This window comes from Equus caballus, chromosome 22, assembly GCF_041296265.1.
Source record: "Equus caballus isolate H_3958 breed thoroughbred chromosome 22, TB-T2T, whole genome shotgun sequence".
Lineage (NCBI taxonomy): Eukaryota > Metazoa > Chordata > Mammalia > Perissodactyla > Equidae > Equus > Equus caballus.
Genome location: NC_091705.1, coordinates 46,636,895 through 46,658,939, shown reverse-complemented (window position 1 = coordinate 46,658,939; position 22,045 = coordinate 46,636,895). Strand labels below are relative to the sequence as shown.

Here is a 22,045-nt window from a genome sequence, read left to right as displayed (position 1 = left end):
CAAGGAGTTCCGAGCAGCGGGTCCAAGGAGCGCAATGCAGTCGTGCAGTACTGGAGAATACCAAACTATCCATTGTTAGGAGAAGGCAATGCAAACGAGAGTGGCCGCCTCTCCCGGGAGAGGCTCTGTCCCTGTTTACAAGGTCGAGCTGGGTCCCTGTGTGTTCACAGTGGGAAACTACGAAATGTTGTCAAGTGAAAAAAAGCAGGTTGCACACGGGATGTACAGTGTGGTACCACGCGTGTTGTGCGCGCACGCACAGACTCGCACAGAGATCACGATCTGGCAGATGCGCTCCAAACCCCAAATGCCCGTCTTCTCTAAGGGCCTGGGAAGGGGCAGTTTGATCTGAGGGGGCTCAGGAAGGGGAGTGGGGGTCAAAGTGGACATCAGCCTTGTTACTGTCTCTTAATGCATTAAAAGAAGTATCATTCATGATTATATGTGTAATTAAAAACTAATAATTAACTTTTGTATTCCTCTAGGTGGAGCATCACTTTTTCCAAGTTCTTTTTAAACGCCAATGTGCCCAGCCAGTTTCGGGAGCTTTCTGGTCAGACTCCTGGTGTCCACTCTATCTGCCCCAATCCTTGCTCCACTGTGTGCCTCGAGTGATCTTTTTAACCCCTACATTGAATGGTCCTCCCCACCCTCGTTCCCTGCACCCCACTGTTCTCAGGAGAAAGATGAACCCCACCACCGTGGTCTGCAAAGATCTGCAAATGTGGCAGCTCCTTGCACCCCCTCTCACTCCACCCTGGGCACACTGGGCATATCTCACTGTCCCCTCCCGCCACAGACAGCACATCCACAGTGGGGTCTGGGTCACTGTCTCAGAATCCTAGAAATTCAGAGTTTAAAGCTGCCTGGGAGACCCCTGGCAGCCCCCAAGCCCCCATCCCAGTGAGGCAGAGGGCCTTTGTAGAATGCCACCCCATGGCCTCTGCAGCCAACTCTGTTGAATGCAGAGTTTAAACCTATAGAGGTCAAGACCTTGCAAAAGTTGAGGAAATACTAGATTAGACGATACAAGCCAGCAGCGATCCTATTGACAGAGAAAAGAGGATATGGCAGCACAGGAGTCCCCGAGAGGGGCTCCAACCCCAGTGGGGGTGATTCACAACCTTAGAGTTAACTACAACTGAATTGCACAGCGAGAAAGCTGTTCTCTTGTGGTCCCTCTGACTAAGGAAACAAGAAACTCTCTGCTGATGCTAACCTGTCTCCAGCACCTCCCTGATACTTCCAGATCTCTCATTAGCAAAGACAGTGTGCTCAGGGCCACGACCTCTGCCCACAACAGATTCTAGCTGGAATTTATTTACCAAAAACATTGTTAGTAATGTTTTTCTTTTCTATTACATTCTCTTAATGGCATGTGATACTGGCTTTCCGTTTTCAGCGGTGATAAACAGTTTCTCTTTAAAATAAATGTATTTACGTTTTTTGTGAGAGAGCCTAAAGGATAACATAAGTGAATAATCGCATAGGTGACATGCAGAGGCGACAACATTTCTGAAGGTGGTACGTGAATTATTTGAATTTAGGAAACACCGCTGACCACCAGATTTATCATCCTGGTGGCCCTGGGCAAATCACTGACCACCTCTAGGAGGCTCAGTCTTCGCATCTGCGAAATGAGAATCAGAGTCACTCATCACGAGTTTGTTGGGGGCATTAAATGCGGATGAGCCTCCTAAACTGAAAGTGCCTTCTGAGTTTAGTTGTGGGGAGAGTTTTCTAAAATCTCACTTTGAAATGCAGCCCCGAACGTCACCGTGTTTACTGCTACAAGCTATGCCAGCTGCAGGAAATTGCAAAACCATAAACTCGGTGTAGTTCTTATCGTTCAATAAAACATCTCCCTCAATCAATATGACTTCGGATGTGTCATCCGGGCACAGGGCCATGCGCGGCTCCTCTTCAGCATTCCAATTTTAGTCTGTGTACCGGCAGAAGTGGCACGACTGCCAATGTGCCCAGCAAAAGCCCGAATAATTAACCTCAACCACATCAATGTTCTCCATTCAGTTCCGCAAAATGCGTTTCTGAGGAAATATATAAGAGCACTCTTTATACCACGGAATGTTTCAATGTATCCCGGCATCGGAGTAAACAGAACGGGTCTCCATTAATGGTCCAGGTCCTTTTAACACAAAGGATTTCAATTATAAAAAAAAATGTAAAAGCTGATATGTCATCGGCTAGGGAGAAAGAGATGTGCATATAAACACAAAAACAGAGCAAACCTAATTATGAGATTCTTTTTTGCAGCCCAGGGTCAATAACTGTTATATTAGGAACTGTAATAGGGCTGTATGCCGATGGATTTTAAGCTCCCAGAGACTAGAAAGTCCCACTTGAAATGCAAACAGAATTCAGTGATGTTGCGTTCATCCCCACAGCGCCCCACGTTCTGAAAAGGAAAGTATTCATTTCAGAGCAGTGACCTCATCAGGAGAAATGCATCAGGAACTGTGTAACCACAACAAAAGAGAATCCGCAGTGCCTTCCGCTCAGATGGTGTCACCGACTTTGTATGGACATGTGGGTTTTTCAATTGCTTTTTCTAATGGAAAAATAACACTTGAACACGAGCCGTGTGCGCAGACACACACGCACACACAGACACCTGCAAAGCTTCTCTTCTTAAGTGAGACCCTAACTTGGGAAGTAAACATTAGAGGAACCACTTTCATGACAAGACTTGATGGATGACTTTCCCTTAAGCCAGAAGAGATGGTCTTGCTGCCCTACATTTGTTGGCCCAATTGGCCACAGAGTAATTGCCAAGTGAAGAACTGCCCCCCAAATCCTAAGCTGGCAGCAGAAAGACAGGTGTTCAGGTGAGATGAGAAGCCACCCCAGCAAGGTCGCATCACACATTTAACCTAAACCCTGACTTTGAAGCTCTCTGCCCCCTCCCCGCCCCATCGCCCAGAAGACACAACTCCAATGTCTTTGTTAATCCCCACCCCCACAAACTAACCCCTTAAGATGTCATAACAGTTGTGGAGGCTTTAATGATGCAGCAGACGGCATGCACGGCACAGCCAAGTGCGGGCGGTGGAGAAGCCCTCGCTCCCCTCCTCAGGGGGAGGGCTGGCTGTCTATCCTCAGAGTAGCTCAGATGGACAGATGGCTGTTTCGTGTCCTCCGTTTACCCCCATGTTCCTCAAACATATTGTGCTTGAGAATTTCTGCCCAGAGTTGTGGACACCAGTCATACGCTTATGACTGATTTACAGACTTTTCAGAGATAATTTTGACTACAGGTGGTTTTGACTAAAGTGCTGGCTTTGGAGACAAATCCCCCACTTAAGATTTGGTTCCACTGGAGCGTCAAGAGGATCCCGGGTTAAAAGACATCAGAGTAAACATCTTCAGGTTCAAAGTCGCCATCTTTATTCCTCCAGAGCTTTCATCAGTAAAACTGAGGTGGCATTAGATAGATTACCCTTAAGGTTGAAGATGGCAATTCCACAAAATTGAATCCAGCAAGGGGGTGGAGGAAGCTGGAGGTTTCTTTTTAGATGAAAAAGTTTCTTTTAGGAAGAAAGGACAGATGAAGTTTCTTTTATGCTCGTTAGCACACCGCCATCCAAAGTAGATACCCACTGGCTCCTTCTGTTGTTGATGCGTCTCCAAAACACTATCAGAAATGAAATCTCCAGGGTACACACTTCCATCTTTGTTCTCAAGGAAGATTTGGGGCTTCTTTTGATTGTCTTTTCAACTGAAGCTGAGCTTCAAGGAAGCTTAAAGGAAGAGGTTTACTTCTACTTCTTCAGTTATTCATTCAGCAAACACTCACTGAGGACCTGCTACCACGCTGAGGAACCAGGTACAAAAGTGGAGATGATCTATCCAGCTTGGTAAACAAGGTCCTTATTAACCGAGATCATGGCCACCGGGGAAAGGCCACCTCAGATGAATTCGTTCACAATGGATCCAAAATTTCACAGCAAATAGTGGTGAGTTAGGGACATTGAGAATTTGTCTTGAAAAACAATGAAACCAAAAGTCATGAAAATAAGCTGATAAACCTACATAGATAAAACAAAAACAAACCTTCAGTTTATGGGGTATAATGGAAACCTATGAGCTAATTGTTAAAATCAACAAAGGTCAATTAAGGCCTAATGGGGCAGAGTACACTTCTACACAAAATTGTGGGGTAGGCCAATGGGGCTATTCTTCCCCTTGTATCTACTTTCATCACAAGATCATTGAAAGGGACTTTTTCCCACCCAAAATATATTATAGGGTTTTCTAAATTTTTCCAAGGGCTTCTCTTAAGTCTCTGATATTCACATGACTCTCTTGAAGTTGTCTTCATCAGTTTTCTCTTGTTCATTTGTCACCTCATCTGATTCTACCAATGGGTATCAATCAACCCAATGGTCACTTCCATCAGCTTCATGAAAATCTATGTCTTGAGCATGATTTGTGGTTTCACTTGGCAATCAATGCACCTTATATTGTGAAAATTAACCCGAAGGGCAGGGATGGATGCTAATGGAAAAAGAGAAGAAGAGTACGAGGGAGAGACATTTGAAGAGGGTCTCAATTTATCAGAACTCAGCCAGTTCATCAGGGAAGCTTCTCACCCTGTGACAATCATTGGCTCCCCAGCCACCCACTGACAGGGGCGTCCCATAAAGAACATTTGAATTATAAGGTTTCCCCTCAAGTAGGTGTTTGCTTTCCTTGGGATGTTCAGTCACTTGATATCTAAGAACCTTCTTTTCACCAGTCCCCTCAAAGAAGCAGCTCAGGTGTCTGAGATTAATTCCGCTAACACCACATCTCGGCCCTCGTCCTGCAGCGAACATGGGTGAGGAGGGGCGTGCTTCCAAATCGCGATGCTTCTGCCCATCCGCAGGGGCACTTAGCCTGGCGTGTCTGCTAAGTCAGCTCTGCTTTGTATCTAAAAGGAAACTGCCAGCTTCCCCCATCCCCTTGTTGGAAACTTGGATGGGATGGACCACTGAATTTAGGTTTAAAAAACAGACTCTCGGGACAGTCTCAAAGACTGCAATTACTATAAAATCTTATAAATTAGGTCTTTATCCTTCATAACTCCTCTGGCCTTCTGCTTGCAGACGACTTCACTGCCAAGCCATCTGTTAATTCGAATGATTAGTACCAAGCTATCAGGATAGTTTAAAGGAGAGGGAAATTAAGCATCCTTTTAAAAAATATTTTTCAAAAACATTCTCTGTCTCTCATCCTCATAAATTATTGACAGGAAGATTCTCCAAAAATAAAAAGAACAAAGAATCAGTTATAACATCCTATTACAGCCCCTGCACACGAGTATCCCTGACTGCTTATGTTTTACTGATTCCAGTTGGCCTACAAGGATCAGGGTCAAAGGTTTTCCCTACCTTTTCATTGGGAAATTCCTCCCAAAGGTCATTCTCAATTTCTTTGTTGGATTTCACCAAGTCCCCCCAAGTTACAGCCCCCTAGGTCACCCAAAAAGATCATCCTTTCGTTGTGCTGCCATGGGAAACAGGTCCTCTCCCCCCCAAAATATACACGCTTGGACTTGCAAGCACATGCGCACACAGTCACACACACAGACACGGAGAGGTCAGTCCCTCACTGAGAAGCCAGCTCTGATCTCTCCATCCAGGACCTGCCAGGTCAAAGGAGACAAGAAAGTTGTTTGTAAGTGGTGGATGACCAAGGCCCATCTTTAGGTTACTTTGAAGTTACGGTACTTTGTCTTCAAACACCCAACACTCTCAGACCGCCTGTCACTCCACTGTGAAATATTGATATGGGCAAGCTGTGGCAGTAAAATCCCCAATCCCCTTTGATTTCCAGGTGGTGTTTATTTTAATGCACTCTACCACCCTCCGACTCGATGGTGTCCATCATGATCTGTCCACCTCGGGCTTGCAGGTTTACCCAGCCCCTCATCCCTTCTCCCACTCTGACACTTCAATAAGGAATAGGGGCTGATTAATATTCCCTGGGCCAGTGCTTAGACCTCATCCCGCAGGCTCACACCTGCCCTTAGTGGACATCTTCCATGTTCTTCCTAATTGTGGGGGAGGGAGCCCTTTGAAAATGGGCACCAGTGACCCAGACCTCTGGCTCAACTCGCTGCTCAAATAATAAACATGAAAGCACGGACATTTGTCACCACTCCAGGCTGTTGCTGAGACATTATTACCTATGTAGGGCGGCTACATTCCCAGGGGAATTTGAACTATAGATGGCCTCTTGTTTCTTAGCTCCAGATTCGGATTTTATTTCTGATTTTTATTTTTTTTCTGTTTGGACCTGGTTTTACCCACCATTCATTGGCACCCCTAGTTTGCTCTTACAATTTTGGTATGAGAAACTGATGTTGAGACAAGACGTGTACAGAAGTGGGATTTCTCCCACTGTGGAGGGAATGTTAAGATCTCCACCACCATTAGTCAACATAGGTGGGAGGAGGACCATTTCCTGAGGCTGAGAGAAGCTTTTAAAGGGACAGAGGGATTTAAAGGACAATGAAAGATCAGAGGCTTTCCAGCTGATCTCTCTGCTTACACTGGGACCCTCGGGGTCACCATGAGCACACCGGGTACATGTGCAAATTAGGGAGAGGCACTTGCTTCCATTGGAGGATGTGTGGAAAGGCGCCCTCTGTGGGAGAAGGAGAGAGGAGTCAGGGCTCCTTGCTTTGGGCCAACACAGCCCCATAGCCAGAGCACAGGGTCAGACAAACAGTGTGGTGGCTGGATTTCAGCCCCTGTTGGCACAATCCACACAGCCACACACGGAGGCCCTGCCCAGCCCCTATCCAGCCTGCCACCGGGCCTTCTTCCTAAAGAGAAGCTATGGGTCCCATAGCCCAACACATCCATTTTGGGATTGAAGCCACCTGTAGCCACTTGGATAACACTTCCCCCAAGTATGGAACATGTCCTGCTGCTGGTGGACTGGAAGATTCCGTTTCAATGATTCTATATTGATTTAGGTTTATAATAGAACTTTCCTACTAAAACTGTTTGCACACAGTAAGAGCACAGACAACGTGAATTGTTATATAATGAGGGTCCATGTGTGCCACAGCCTTTTTCATGTAGAAACACGTTTTAAGGCCATTTCTGTTGGTTCACAGAAAGGGGAAAATTGTAAAACTGATGTGGTTGAATCATGGCCCCTAAAAAATAGGGCCAAGTCCTAACCCAGAGAACCTGTGACTGACCTTACTTGGAAAAAAGGTCTTTGTAGAGGTGATTAAATTAAGAATCTCAAGATAAGATCATCCTGGATTTAAGGTGAGCCCCAAATCCAATGACAAGTGTCCTTGTAGGAGAAAGAGGGAGATTTGATCCACAGAAACCCAGGGGAGAAGCTGTGTGAAGATGGAAGCAGAGACTGGAGGGATGCGGCCAAAAGCCAAGGATGCCTGGAGCCTCCAGAAGCTGGAAGAGGCAAGGAAGGAGCTTCTGTTTGAGCCTTGGGAGGGAGTGTAAGACTCCTGGCCTCCAGAACTGGGAGAGAATAAATTTTTGTTAAGTCACCAAGTTTGTGGAAACTTCTTCAGCAGCCCTAGGAAACCAGTCCACGTGGTACCAAGTGGGAACAACGGCTTCAGCGGCTCCCACATCCACCGCGGGGCCCAGTGCACTCCAGCCCGCCTGGAGTCAACCCACCCTCCAAGATTTGGTTCTTGGCCCTGAATCTTTACTCACCATTCCCAGTCCAGAAAGCCTCTGTTCTATTCTCCCTACATCTGAATTTCCTGGAGAAGCCCTCTCTCTCCCAAGAAAACTCCTGCTTTGGGTTCCGTCCCCAACACTGACCTCGTCTTCTACTAAACAACACAAATGTTTGTTACCATGTGCCCCACTCGCATCTGGTACTCAGCATAAGCCAGTTTTTATGTACTTATGCACATTATGCTCAGTAGATAATAACAATCAGCTTTTATCATCTGCTTTAGAGTCTGTAAAGTGCTCACTGCCCTCAGTAGCTTGCTTCATTGTCACGTTGAGCCAATGGATAGGTAAGACCCACATCAACTTGCTCTATGACATAAGATTCCAAGGAAGAAGCTTACAGACGTGCCAACGTTATTCCCCATGTGATCTGAGCAAAGGGTGAACAGCTCGTTGGTCTGTCTGTTTTCACCCTGTACATTTATCGAGAGCAGGAATTTTCTTTTCTGCCCCTTCAGTGCATAGCATGGAGCTTAGGAATATAAACATGGAGGCTGATGTGAGTTTCCAGGGGCAGCTTGATTCAGCCCTCTTTAAGGTGCGGAGAAGAGAGCTGGTGGGAAAGCTCTGCCTTTTGGGACAACTGACCGATTTCTGGTTGGTTCTGTTAGGTTCTATGGTGGAGATGGTTTCACCCAAGCACACCCCAATGGGCAATTCCATTGGCCATATCTATTGGAGAAAGAGGAAGGTAGCAGAGTTGAGGATGAGGGCCACAGACAATGAAGAAAGGACAAAGCTGTTCCCTGATAGCATCTCTGCCTACCCCTGCCCCACCTCATCCCAGCCTCTCCTACATCATCCGAACCCTTGATGTTCCCTATCAAAGACAATGCTTTTCCTTGCACAACTGGCCATCCAGTTGAGTAAATACCTACCTTGGTTTAAATTCTCAAGGAGAAACAAAAGGCTAATCCTCATCCTTGCCTCCTGGGGGATTGGAGGGGAGAGCACAAAAGTGCCATCTGCCTGCAGGGGGCCCTGGAGCTACACAAAGGTGGATGAGAAGATGTCCCAGTCTTGTCCCCAGGGGTCAAATCATCGGGACATCAGACAGAGCCCAAGGTCAGCCCTCGAGCCAAACAGACAACAGTTAGCCACAAAAAGATGGTAATTCAGTCACCCCTGGCCAGATGGGACCCTGCAGCCTTTTCACAGATGGGCTTCACATTTCCCAGTCAACCCCCTGCAAGCAGGCTGAGATTGGGCTCATTACGTCTGGGGAGAGGGAAGAAAGGGAGGGGAAATTGAGGTCCGGAGAAGTTAAGCGATTTGTCCTGGTTGCCCAGTGATTGCAACTTAAAATAGCCCTTTTTCCAGGAAGCTGTCCCCATTAGTTCATCCTTGTTTGTCTCCAAGCATGACAAAGGGCGCACCTCTTACCACTTCACATGTAAGCAATGTACCCTCACTCTCACACGTCATAGCTATTCAGATTGCTATTTCACATGGACTCTAAGCCCATCCTGACCCATTTTACCCTCACAACGGCCCTGTGGAAAGAATCAAGTGAACTTCCTTTGTAAAGATGGAGGGGTGGGGGGGTACCAGGAGTTCTGATTCATGTTTTCCAGGCCCTGGAGAGAGCTGTACTGAGTACAGGGCCCAGCCCACGTGGCCAGTACTCAGGAGTGTTCATTGTCTTCTCAGTGTTGGATTCTCAGTATTCTCACCCAGTACCCTTACCCCTAGTTTAGGGTCACGTTGACTGTTCCACAGATATCACTCTTTTTTTTATCCCTCATGCGTCTGTCCCCCTGCTGGACTTCAGGCTCCTGAGGGCAAGGATGGCCATCTCCTGCTCATCCTGCATCCCCAGCAGCCTGGTGCCTTTGTGTGCCCAGTCTGGATCCACCTCCAAGGAGACCGTTACCTGCCGTTTCTGAAGAAGCCTGCTGGAGGGCCCTGCGTGGCCCCAGCCCCTTGAGCGGAGGCGGGGGGCAATCTTTCCTCGGCACCCAGAGAGGCTTGCGCAGTCTGCCGGCTCGCAGCTGAACTCGGCTCTGTGAGAAATTCCCTTTGTACCTGTGGGACAGAGACACACGTATGCAGTAAGCAGGCTTGAGAACAGCCGCCCAGAAGCTCATGCCCACAAAAAATCTGAAAAGACGATGCTCAGACGGTAAAGCCCAAGTCCCTGTGGGGTGCCTGGGAGAACACACGGGCTCGACCTCTAAGTAGCTCGTCTGCTCTTGGACATTCCTCGTCCCTCCTATCCTCATTTTCCCCTCCGTGACATGCGGATAATAACAGGACCTAACTCCCAAGGCTGTGGCAGAGACTAAATGAGATAGTGCTCATGAAATGCTTCCCAGCTGCTTAGCACATAGCAAGTGCTTAATAAAGGTAGCTGCTGTAATTAAATGCTGAATCACGTGGTCTTGACTACTTAATAAACGGGCTGTCCAAAAACTTTCTGCAGTGATGGAGATGTTCTATCATCTGCATGACCAATACAGTAGCCACTAACCACAGGCAACTATGGAGCATTTGAAATGGAGTTAGTATGTCTGAGGAACCGAGTTTTACGTCTGGTCTCATTTTAATGAATTTAAATGGCCGCATGTGGCTAGTGGCTACTATATTGGACAGCGCCGGTCTCAAGGGTCTCCTTTGAAAAAATGGGTATTGCAGACTTTCTATCTAGAGAAGTCCTTCCAGATCAGCTGGTCTAATCTCCAAAACAGAGTATTTACATCTCAGTGGGATAGCACAACAAGAGTAAAGAAAGAAAATTCTAGAGCTTCTATTTATATTTATTTTCATCTTGGCTTTCTGATATTTATTGTTGCATGGCCTTTATAATGTACATAATACATTCGTAGAATAGAACCTATGTATAATTTGTAAATGAACAATTAGGCCTTTATTAGGGGGCAGACTCAAAATTTTTTACTAATAGGAATGTGCTACCAAAAACAGACAAGCTAGTCTAGCGCCCCCATTTTGCAGGCGAAAGAGCAGAGACGCAGAGCAGCTGAGATGTGCCCTAAGAGACCAACCGCGTGGCCACGTGGGAACTAGACTCCAGATCCAGCGTTCTGTACCATTTCGCTAGGGGTCCCCAGTGGTGCTCAGCTGTTGGAAAGGTCTTTGCACTGCTTCAGGCTGCCTGGTCGAGCCACAAGGACTCCCTTCCCTTTACAAGCCTCAGTTTATAAGAATTCTGCTCCCTCAATGCTCTTCAGAACCACCTGGCTGGGGAGTGTGGCGAGGCAAGCTGCTTGGCCATTTTCCTTTCTCCTCTGTCTGAGCCGCTGCCAAGATCCAGCCGCAGTCCCCTAATCACCAGGGCTGCGGGCAGAATTTTAAGTAAGATCTGTGGAATGCAGTATCCTCTTGGGCTCTGATTTTTACAGTAGCAACAATGAGAAAGTGACTTTTTACTCATCTTTTCTGGTGTCCATGTTTGCGGGAAGCTCCACTTACATGGCCCTGTGGCCTCCCCAGCCTTGGGCAGGAGCTGCATTCCCCAGCGGTGCCTGCCTTGCTCTTTGAAGCAGTCTGTCCCTGCTTGTCAAGACCACAGGTGCCTAAAAGAGCTATCTGAGCCAGGATGGGGGGGCGCAACAGGTCTGCCCTTTGCTGATCACAAACCTCTGCACCAGTCAGAGTTCCTGCTGGGCCGGGCATGAGTGGTTTCAAAGTGCAGAGACAAAGGGAGGGAGGGGGGCGGGGGCACGTGGGACAATTCTTCTTCCGTGTGCTGCAGGGCACCTTTGGCCCCAAGTCAGTGGGTGACTGCCACAAGCTTGCAAGTGTTAAGAATGGCACAGTCTGAACTGCAGGGAGGTTTCGATTTTGGAAAATGGATGTGCAAGGGACTCCACTCTGAAAACAGCTAGAGGACTGCTGGGAGAGCCCCAGCCCCTGACTTCAGATCTCATTAAGGTGCAATTTGGACCATTTTGCAGTTAGAGGAGCCCGAGCGGATCTTGGCATTGTCTTCAAAGCAACATTTTGTTTAGTCACAGACAGAGTCTGTTTCTTTCTCTCTTGGGTTCTCCCAGAACATTCTGCATGCAGCTCTCCTGGAGCAGCAAGCCCCTAGGAATGAACAGCCAGGGTGAGACCAGGGCTGTGACCTGCCGTCACAGTCAGACAAGGTCTCTTGCGGTTTAGCAGATGCTGCGAGGACCTCGTCCCCACCGCCTACCCCAGGCTGCACATCCATGCCCAGCTGCTGGGATCTTGGCTATGAACGGCTCACACTTCCTGCCTTCTCAAGAGGATCGCCCTTGGCCAACGGGAGCCATCTTGCATGGAGAGGCCTAGGGATGGGAGGATGGCACACCCCCCAGGAAAGGCCCCTAGCTGTTGCCTGACTGTCGCAGGTTGTGACAGCTCAGTCCCTTTGCCTCTGAACAGGACAATCTCTGGGGTAAATTTCGCACTCCGGAGCTCCTCATAGGATCAGGCAGGACTGGACCCCCAATATCCCATGTTTGCTTGGTTCTTCCCTTGCCCTGTCGACTTCCCCACTCCCTCACAAGCCTCCTTAGAGCCCACCCTCTGTAAATCAGTCGTGTGAGAACCCCGTGTCAGGCGCTGCTTCCAGGAGCCCCGCCTCAGGCACACCAGGGAGTGTTTCCTCCTACTTCCCTCCGCCTCGCTCTCATTCGTCTGTTTCCCCCAGAGACATTCACTCAAGTGTGTTTGACAAACATCCTTAAATATGCACACGTCCTCATAAATATGTAGTGTCACTTTTGTGTGTGATCTTGTAGCACAGAGCCATTCTTTACGTCACTTTACTTTTACTTAAGGCTGTGTTTTTAAGATCAATCCAGATTTCTGTATTTATGTCTAATTTGCTGCTTTTAGCTGGCCTGTACAATGGTTCACATCTTTTGAGAATAAGCTGCCATTTGAGGTCCAGATTTTAAATCCCGCCCCTACCCTCGGCGCCCCTCTGCTCTCTCGGGCTCTCTCGAGGACACCCTTCAAGAGCCTACATTACTGACACTTGCGGAAGATCAGTACAACACTGTAGCTGATGGGCCTCTTGGAAGACGCATCAGAAGAAAGTCTTCTCACCCCACATCAGCTCCAGCAGGGACACTGACGGCTAGTTGGCCAAGGTCAACAGCTCAGGGGACACCGGCTTTGACTGGAGTCCAATGAGAAGCTCATGAGAGGAGGCAACGTACGGTTTTTGTCATGTACCTCGATGCCGGCTGAAAGCCACTGACCACCCTGCCTACTCCGCCCCTACCCCGCCCCCCACGCCCGCTGCCCCTCTTATAAGCCAACTCTGAGGGCAGGAAGTAGGTCCCAGGAGAGGGTCTTACAGATTTACATGGCCTACCTTGCACACACTCATCCTGGGGAGAGAATATGTGGTCTGTCCTATTATTCCTCTCACTTTCCTCTCTGGATCCCACAGGGAATAACAAAGCCAAGAAAAGTGGAGTGGAGGTGTGGTGGCCCTCCGGATCCCATCAGTCAGGACCTGGGACTGAGGCCAAAGCTGCTGGTGCTGTGGAGAATGTGACAAAGGGTCTAGGCCATGTGTAGTGGCAGCCACCATGTCTCCCGGTTTGTGTCTCAGTCTCACTTCAGAGATTGTGCTGTCATTTCTGAGAGAGCTAGCCATAGAATAAGTAAATTGTGTGATGACTAGAGAGCAGACTCCGGCCTCAGACAGACAGACTTCTGCTTTGTAAGGAAAAACACTATCAATTAAGAGAATGGCATTCTCAGTGCCGGCTTTTCTCCTTTGCTCTCCCTGCAATGCCACATGTATATCTTAGGGTTTACAGAGCGCCCTGCTCCCCTCGCTCCAACCTCTAACCCTCCTCCTCACTCATCCCGAATCACCTGGGACTTCACAATTCACTGTCCCATTTGCCGGAATCTTCCTGGAACAAGTCTCTGAGTGTTTCATGCCTCATACAGCGCTGTACACAGCTGCAGATTAATCAATAAAATCCAATCCCATGGTCCAGCGCTTGCTTTGGGCACGGCAGAGCCGCAGCCTGTGGGCCCCTGAATCTCTATGCCTCTAGTTAATGTCAGGCCAATTAGGCATCCAAGTATGAATTTTCTGCATTTTTCCGTTTCCACTCTGAAAATGGATCCTGAATTTTCTTATCCCTCTCCTTTACTCATGTCCTTTCATTAATGAAACCAGCCATTTTCACTTCAGTGCGGTTGGAGTTGGCAACAAACAAAGAGATGAATGAAATGGAGTGCAGTGTCCTGACAGAAACTCCAAATGTAAAGCGGAAGTTAAAATATAGCAAATAAGTGACCAAAAAGTGGCTTAAACCAGGCGTCTGCAGACTTTTGGTATAAAGGTCCAGATAAGAAGTAGTTTAGACTTTGCAGGCCACGTACAAACTCTGCCACACATTCAAATGTAAAAACCATGCCCAGCTCACGGAGGGTGTACAGAAACAGGTCAAAAGCCAAGTGTGGCCCATGGTCCATAGTTGCCTATATGGACAAAAATAAAAATAAATCCTTCCTTACATTAACAGAAAGAGAGAACATAAGAGAATATATTTTTGTATTGGTGATTTTGAGATATTGAGAGTAAGGAAAGATTTCTTAGACAAGACCAAAAAATAATAATCCTAGAGGAAAAGGTGGCTCATTGACGACATCAAATATATAGCTTCTTGATGAGAAAAGAATAATTAACGAGGTTAAAAAGAAGAAGTCCATTTCTAACAGTCCGGTGAACTAGTTACCCTGACTACCACCACACTTACCCTGATACTGAAAACAACTAAAAATGCAGATTAAAATATAAAAATGTTTAAAGCTTATATTAAATGTATTGGTGTTCTGATTAGAAGGTAAGATATTTAAAACTCAAAAACCAAGTGAAAACTAAACCCTGGAAAGGGAAGAGATCTTTCATTTTGAGGCCATCTGCCACACCAGGTTAAGCATGATCTCCCATTTCCGTGGTCTAGTGGGTGCAGGGTGCAGGATTCCAACCCAGAATCTACTCTAGGTGAGTCAAGGGGAAGACACAACCTCTGCTCCTGCATAAAGCTGAGACCTCAGAGGGTCATATATATGAGTGAATTAGAAATCATACACTCTACCTCCACCACCCGCCACAGGACATTAAAAAATCTCCAACCTCATTACTGAGTGAAGGGAGCAAAAGTCTCTCCTGTTAATTGCATAACAATAAGACAATCTTCTCATGGGTTTGCAATCTGAATTCACACTACACAGTGACAAGAAAGAACCTAAAACCAAGAATTTTATTTAAAGTAGTGCCCAGGGAGTGCCCCCCGGCACCCAGCAGAAGCAAAACAAATCATTACTGGAGAAACCTACCTCCAATCCAAATCTCAAAGTTCTAGAAATTTCAGTTCACCATCAAAAATCCAAAAACAAACAAGCAAACAAGTTACCGTAAGTGAGAGCTAGTACATAAATCAGAGTCACACATGCCAAACCTCCTATGTTGGCATTATCAGATGCAAAATATTAAGTGTGTTTTTTAAAAAGATTGAAAATAAGAGTAAAAATTACAGAAATAGAAAAAAAATCTCAAAATTCAGGTTGAACCACAAGAGACTCCAAATAACCAAAGCAATCTTGAGAAAGAAGAACAAAGCAGGAAGCTCACTTCCTGATTTTAAAATATCTTACAAAGCCACAGTAATAACAATAATATGGTACTGACATAAAAACAGACATATTGAGCAATGGAACAGAATAAAGAGCCCAGAAATAAACCCACACATTTACCATAAACTGATCTTCGACAAGGGAGCCAAGAATACACAATGGGAAAAGGATAGTCTCTTCAATAAATAGTGTTGGGAAAACTGGACATCCACATACAAAACAGTGAAATTGGACCCTTATCTTACACCATACACAAAAGTCAACTCAAAATGGATTAAAGACTTAAACATAAGATTTGAAACTGTAAAACTTTTAGAAGAAAACATAGGGGAAAACCTTCTTAATATTGGCCTTGGCAATGATTTCTTGGATCTGACACCAAAAGCACAGGCCGCAAAAGCAAAAATAAACAAGTGGGACTACATCAAACTAAAAATCTTCTGCACAGCAAAGGAAACCATCAACAAAATGAAAAAGCAACCTACAGAATGGGATAAAATATTTGCAAACCATCTATGGAATAAGGGGTTAATATCCAAAATATATAAGGAACTCATACAACTCAATAGCAAAAACACCAAATAACTGAATTTTTTTAAATGGGCAGAATACCTGAATAAACATTTCTCCATAGAGGATACACAAATAGCCAATAGATATATGAAAAGGTGCTCAACATCACTAATCATCTGAGAAATGCAGATCAAAACCACAATGAAATATCACCTCACACCTGTTAGGATGGCTATTACCAAAAATCAAATGACAGCAAGTACAGACAAGGATTGGAGAAAAGGGAACCCTTGTACTCTGCTGTTGGGAGTGTAAATTGGCACATCCACTATGGAAAACAGTAGGAAGCATCCTCAAAAAATTAAAAAGAGAACCAGCATATGATCCAGCAATCCCACTTCTGGGTATCTACCCGAACAAATTGAAATGAGGATCTTGAAGAGACATCTGCACCCCATGTTCACTGCAGCATTATTTACAATAGCCAAGATATGGAAACAAACCAAATGTCCATCAATGGATGAATGGATAAAGAAAATGTGGTATGTACATCCAATGGAATAATATTCAGCCTTAAAAAAAGAAGGAAATTTTTCCATTTGCTACAACACGGATGAACTTGGAAGTCATAAGGCTAATTGAAATAAGACAGACACAGAAAAAAAAATACTACACGATCCCACTTATATCAGGAATCTAACATAGTTAAATTCACAAAAAGAGAGTAGAATGGTGGTCATCAGGAGCTGGAGGGAGGGGGTATCAAGGAGGTGTTGATCAAAGGGTACAAACTTTCACTTACGCAAAATGGATCAATCCTAGAGATCTGCCGTACACTGTAGTGCACATTGTCAACAATACTGCATTGCACACATAAAAATTTAAGAGAACAGATCTTATGTCAAATGTTCTTTAAAAAAAAGAGGAAGTGAATAAACTTGTAGAGATGATAGATAAGTTTAGGACATTGTATATGGTAATGGTTTCATGGGTGTATACTTATCTTCAAGATGTGTACATGAAATACGCATGGATTGTACGCATATCATTCATACCTCAATAAAAAGAAGAAAAGGGGAGTAAAGAGCAAAAGACTACAAAAATCACCAAGCAGATTTGAAAAATAATTACATGGAACTTTTTGGAAAGAAAACGTAGTATATGTTAACAATTACATTTAAAACCTGACAAATCAGTAAAAGCAGGGGGACAAATTCAGAGGCCATTGCAATAGTCCAGGGACTTCTTCTGGGCAAGATGGTGTAACAGTAACTGGATTTACCCTCCCCAATAAAAAACTGGACAAATGTTTGAAACAGTGGTTTTCAGGACATTGGACATCAAGCAATGAAAGCGGTGATACCTGAGAGGAGAGAAACAAATGAAGTAAGACTTGTAATTGCCTCAGCTTACTGGTGGACATGGTTTCCAGGTCCAGCACCATTTGTTGAAAAGACTAGTGCCTTCGAACGCTTGTCAAAAAATCAATTGACCAGCTACATGTGGTCAATTTCCATATTCTTTATTCTGTTTCATTAACCTATTTGTCTGTTTTGATGCAAATACCACACTGTCTTGAATACTTTAGCTTTATAGTCATCTTCAAGTCAGGTAGTGTAATCAAGACAGTGTGGTATCTGCATCAAAACAGATGGATGCACAAATGGTACTGCAACAATTAGATATCTACATGCAAAAATAAGAACTTTGACTTATACATCACACCCTATGCAAAAATGGATCATAGCCCTGAATGTTAAACCTAAAAGTCTAAAACTTTAAAAGAAAACTTAGGAGAAAAATCTTTGTGACTATGAGTTAGGCGAGGGTTTTTCAGTTATGATAGCAAAAGCACAATCCAAAGAAAACAATGATAATTGGACTTCATCAAAATTAAAAATGTCTGCTCTTTAAAAGACACTGCTAAGAGAATGAAAAGATAAGGCAGAGACTAGAAGAAAATATTTGCAAACTACATATCTGCTAAAGGACTTCTAACCGTGTATAAAGGACCCTCCAAATTCAATAATAAGAAAACAAACAAGCCATTCTTTTTAATGGGCAAAAGATTTGAATGGGTACTTCACCAAAGAAGATACATAAATGGGAAATAAGCACATGAAGAATGCTCAGTATCATCAGGCATTAGGTAAATCCAAGTTCAAACTACTAGATACCACCGCACACCTATTAGAATGACTAAAATTAAAAATAACGCCATACTAAGTGCTGGCAAGGATGTGGAGAAACTGGAACTCTCACACACTGCTGGTGGAAATGTAAAATGATACAACCACTTGGAAAATAGCTTGGCAACTTCTTAAAAAATTAATCATGCATCTACTGTATGATCCAGCCAATCCACTCTCAGATATTTACCCAAAAGAATTTAGAGGGTATATCCATACAAAGACTCATATATGAATGTTTATAGTAGCTGCTATTTGTAACAGTCCTAAACTGAAACAAACCAAATGTCTACCAACAAGTGAATGCACAAATTGTGACATATCCCTCTGATGGCTTACTCCTGAGCAATTAAAAGGAGAGAATTATGGGTACACACAGTAGCATAAATGAACCTCAAAATAGTCATGGTGAGTGAAAAAAACCCAAGCCAAAAAAAGAACATATATTGTATGAAGTCTATAAAATTCTAGAAAAAGTCAACTAACATGTAGTGACAGACAGCACATCAGCGGTTACCTGGAGCTGAGAGGGTGGCAGGGTGGGCAAGAGAGAGAAATTATAGAGGGACATATGGAAACTCTGGGGATTATGGATAGATTCATTATCTTGATTGTGTTGTTGGTTTCACAGCTGCAGACATATGTCAAAACTTATTTTAAACTGTACACCTTAAATATGCATAACATTAAAATTCAATATACCTCAATAGAGCTTTTCAAAAACTAACCCAGAGGATTAAGAAAACTAGTGGAATTTTGAAAAGAGATCTAAACAAATTATCTAGATGACAGCACAAAGACACAAAGTTACTGAAAACAGAGGCTGAAAGACATGAAAGATAGAGGAGATCGAAGACACGTTATTCCAGTGTCCCGGAAAGACGGGACAGAGCATGGGAAAGAGGCAAGGTGTGGAGACTGAAGGCTGAGAATTTCCTGGGTAGACATCAATCCACAAACCATAAAAGCCCAATGGGTCCTAATGGAATAATAAAAGAAACGTGGACCTGTATACATCAAAGTAAAATTATGGAACACCAAAGATTAAAAGAAGGTCTTAAAAGTAGCCAGAGATAAAAGACCTTCAAAGGACAGATGAGTAGACTAATAGCTGACTTCTCCACTGCAAAATGGAAGCCAAATAAAAGTGCAACAAGAGCTTTGATGTGCTGAGAGAAAATAGCTGTCAACCGAGGACTGCACGTCCGGCAAAAATATGTTTGAACAACAAGGATGAAATAAGTGTATTTTCAGACTAATAAAAACAGAAATTTTTCTTCTCTAAAGGAAATTCTAAAGATGATGCTTCAGCCAGAAGAAAATAATCCCAGAACGAAGGTGTTATGCAAAATAGAGTGAAGAGGCAAGATGTCTGTAATGATGTGGGTCAGTATAAATGAATGGGCTTCAAAGGACAAATAGACATGGAAAAATATTTGCAGTGTATATAACAGGCAAAGAATATATACAAATGTGGAAAATATACAGAATCCTACAAACTCCGGATGGGCAAAACATTAAAAATTTGCTAATAACAAGCATTAGTAAGAGCATGACAGCAGGGCAATTCTCACTCACAGCTTGTGGAAACGAGCCATGACACAACCACTCTGGGGGGGATTTGCTGATAACTCGTAAAGTTAAAAATGATTATCTTATAACCCAGCAATTTCACTTTTAGGTGTACTTCTTAGAAAACCTCTTGCATTGTGCCTAAGGAGTCACGTGTAAGCATGCTCATTGTGAAGTTAGCCAAAAAAAGTTGGAAACAATTTAAATGTCCATAAATAGGAGAATGGGAAATAAAATGAGCCACCTTCATGGGATGGAACACTCTGCTACAATTCAGACAAATGAAGTTGATCTGTACATACCAATACAACCAGATCTTCAAAAACACAGTGTTGAGTTTAAAAATCAAGCTGAAGAATGATAAATTCAGTATGATATTTCTATACATAGTTTAAAGAGACAAATCAATAGAATATATTATCAGTGGATAAATTGATTTGCAAAGTATGAAAACATGGATTGAAACAATTAGTGCCAGATACATCAGACTACATCTATTATCTTTTTTGTTTTATTAGTTTTATTTTATTTAATATATAATATAATAAAGTAAGATTTTTTTTAAGACTCAAAAGCAAATACTACAAAATGTTAATATTTGTTCATTCTAGATCGTGCAGGAGGAATCTGTTACGTATTTTCTGAACTTTCCTGTATTTTTAATTTTTTTAAAAAAAGAAGCGAGAACAGATACTCTGATACAGGAATTTTACCATTCTCTGTGAGCTGAGGCCTATAGTGGAATCTTTGCTACAGTATTTCATGTTCTGTAGAATGTTAAGACAACTCACATGAAATAGAAAGTGATTTTAAAAAGAGGCTTCTTTCTTGAGGAGAGAACACACAAATTGATAGATGACAAATAGAGATGCATGCACACATACATATGTGAGTGGGTAGATGGATACATAAATTGACACGTAGATGCACATATACAATCACACATCTGTGGGTGGATGGATGGATAGATGGTGTCACAGGCAGAGTAACGCACTCCTACAAGTTGTCCACGTCCTAGTCCCCAGAACCTGTGACTATGTTACCTTGCATGGAAAAAGGGATTTGCAGTTGTTATTGAGGGGATGGACCTCGAGATGGTGAGATTATCTTGCATTATCCGGGTGAGCCTAATTTAACCAAGTGAGTCGGTAAAAATGAAAGACGAGGCAGAAGATTGGGTCAGAGAGATGAGACTGAAGAAGGAGGAGAGATGTGAAGTGTGGAAGAGACTTGACTCATCCTCACTGGTTGGGGATTTGGCTGAAGGGAGCCACAAGCCACGAATGGAATTCTGCCAACAACCCAAGAGAACAGGAAACGGGTGACCCCCTCCGACCCCCCAGAAGGGAGTGCAGCCTGTGACACCGGATTGTCATCCAGGGACACCTGTGCTGGATTTCTGACCTACAGAACAAGACAGGAGTAAGTTTGCGTTGTTTAAAATAACCCACGAAGTTGATAATTTATTATAGCAGCAACAGAAAACTAACACAGACAGATGATAGATGATAAATAGATAGGTAGATAGATAAGCAGGAAGACAGACAGATGATAGATCCCTTACTTCGTGAAATAGAAGTATTTCTGTTTGGTTAGCTGCAGAGCAAATACGTGCAAAACAAATCCTATGTTACTATTGACTTCTATTACAAATTGGTCATGACTTACTATCTGAAAAATGGATGGATTTCAATATACAGAGTTGAAAACTTTTTATGAGAAAAAATAAGCTCCGTGCATGGCTTCCCGAACAGTGAACTCGAAGCCCTTTTGTAAAGCACTTTTCGACTGGGCACCAACTTTCGGCATTTTCCCAACACTGGCGCTCAGAATTGGGCACCAACTCCATGTTTCTGAAGATGGGTTAAATGTGAAAGAGAAGTGGAGAGGGCATTTCTCCAAGAAGCTCTATCATCTAACCGTGTCACTCCACCACCAGAGAATTAATTAAATTTGAGACCTCACGCGGGTCAAATTGGTAGTCTTCTTTAAGAAATCTTTGCAGGCCAAATGCTGTAGAACCAGTGGCCTGATAAGAAATTTGCCTTTAAAGGGAACTTTTCCTTATAAGCCCAGCATATTCCCTTACGAACACTTCCCTAAATGTGTGTCCCCACATTAAAATCTTAGCAACCGCTCACCATGTGTATGATAGAAGATACGGGGTCAGAAAACTCCAGTGCAGTCCCAATTCCACAGCAGGGTGAGCTGGGGGAACCATTTCTGGCAGACGCACCCGAGGGTGGCCCCATGAGTCACAGCCTTGTATAATCCCCTCCCCTTGAGTGTGGTGGAACCTGTGGCTTGTTTCTAACTAATAAAATATGGGAAAGGTAAATATGTGACTGAGGCAATTAAAATTCCTAAGAAGCTTGCTTCTTAAAAGCCAACAATGGAGAGAGCATGTGTCTCTGCTGCCTCAAATCTCTGACCTCTAGATCTTCT

At 44.1% G+C, this 22,045-nt stretch overlaps 1 protein-coding gene across 4 annotated transcripts in view; it reads right to left on the bottom strand.

Moving 5' to 3' along the window:
* ZNF831 (zinc finger protein 831) overlaps nucleotides 1–22,045 on the bottom strand; it is a 106,647-nt gene that overhangs the window by 34,231 nt on the left and 50,371 nt on the right. For all 4 annotated transcript variants that reach the window (XR_011430871.1, XR_002802984.2, XM_070247419.1 and 1 more), the window contains one exon: nucleotides 9,604–9,755. Coding sequence is in view for 2 of the 4 variants with exons in the window: in XM_070247419.1 (XP_070103520.1) it covers nucleotides 9,604–9,755 (152 nt within the window). In the remaining 2 variants the exon portion in view is untranslated. The remainder of the gene's footprint in view (nucleotides 1–9,603; nucleotides 9,756–22,045) is intronic.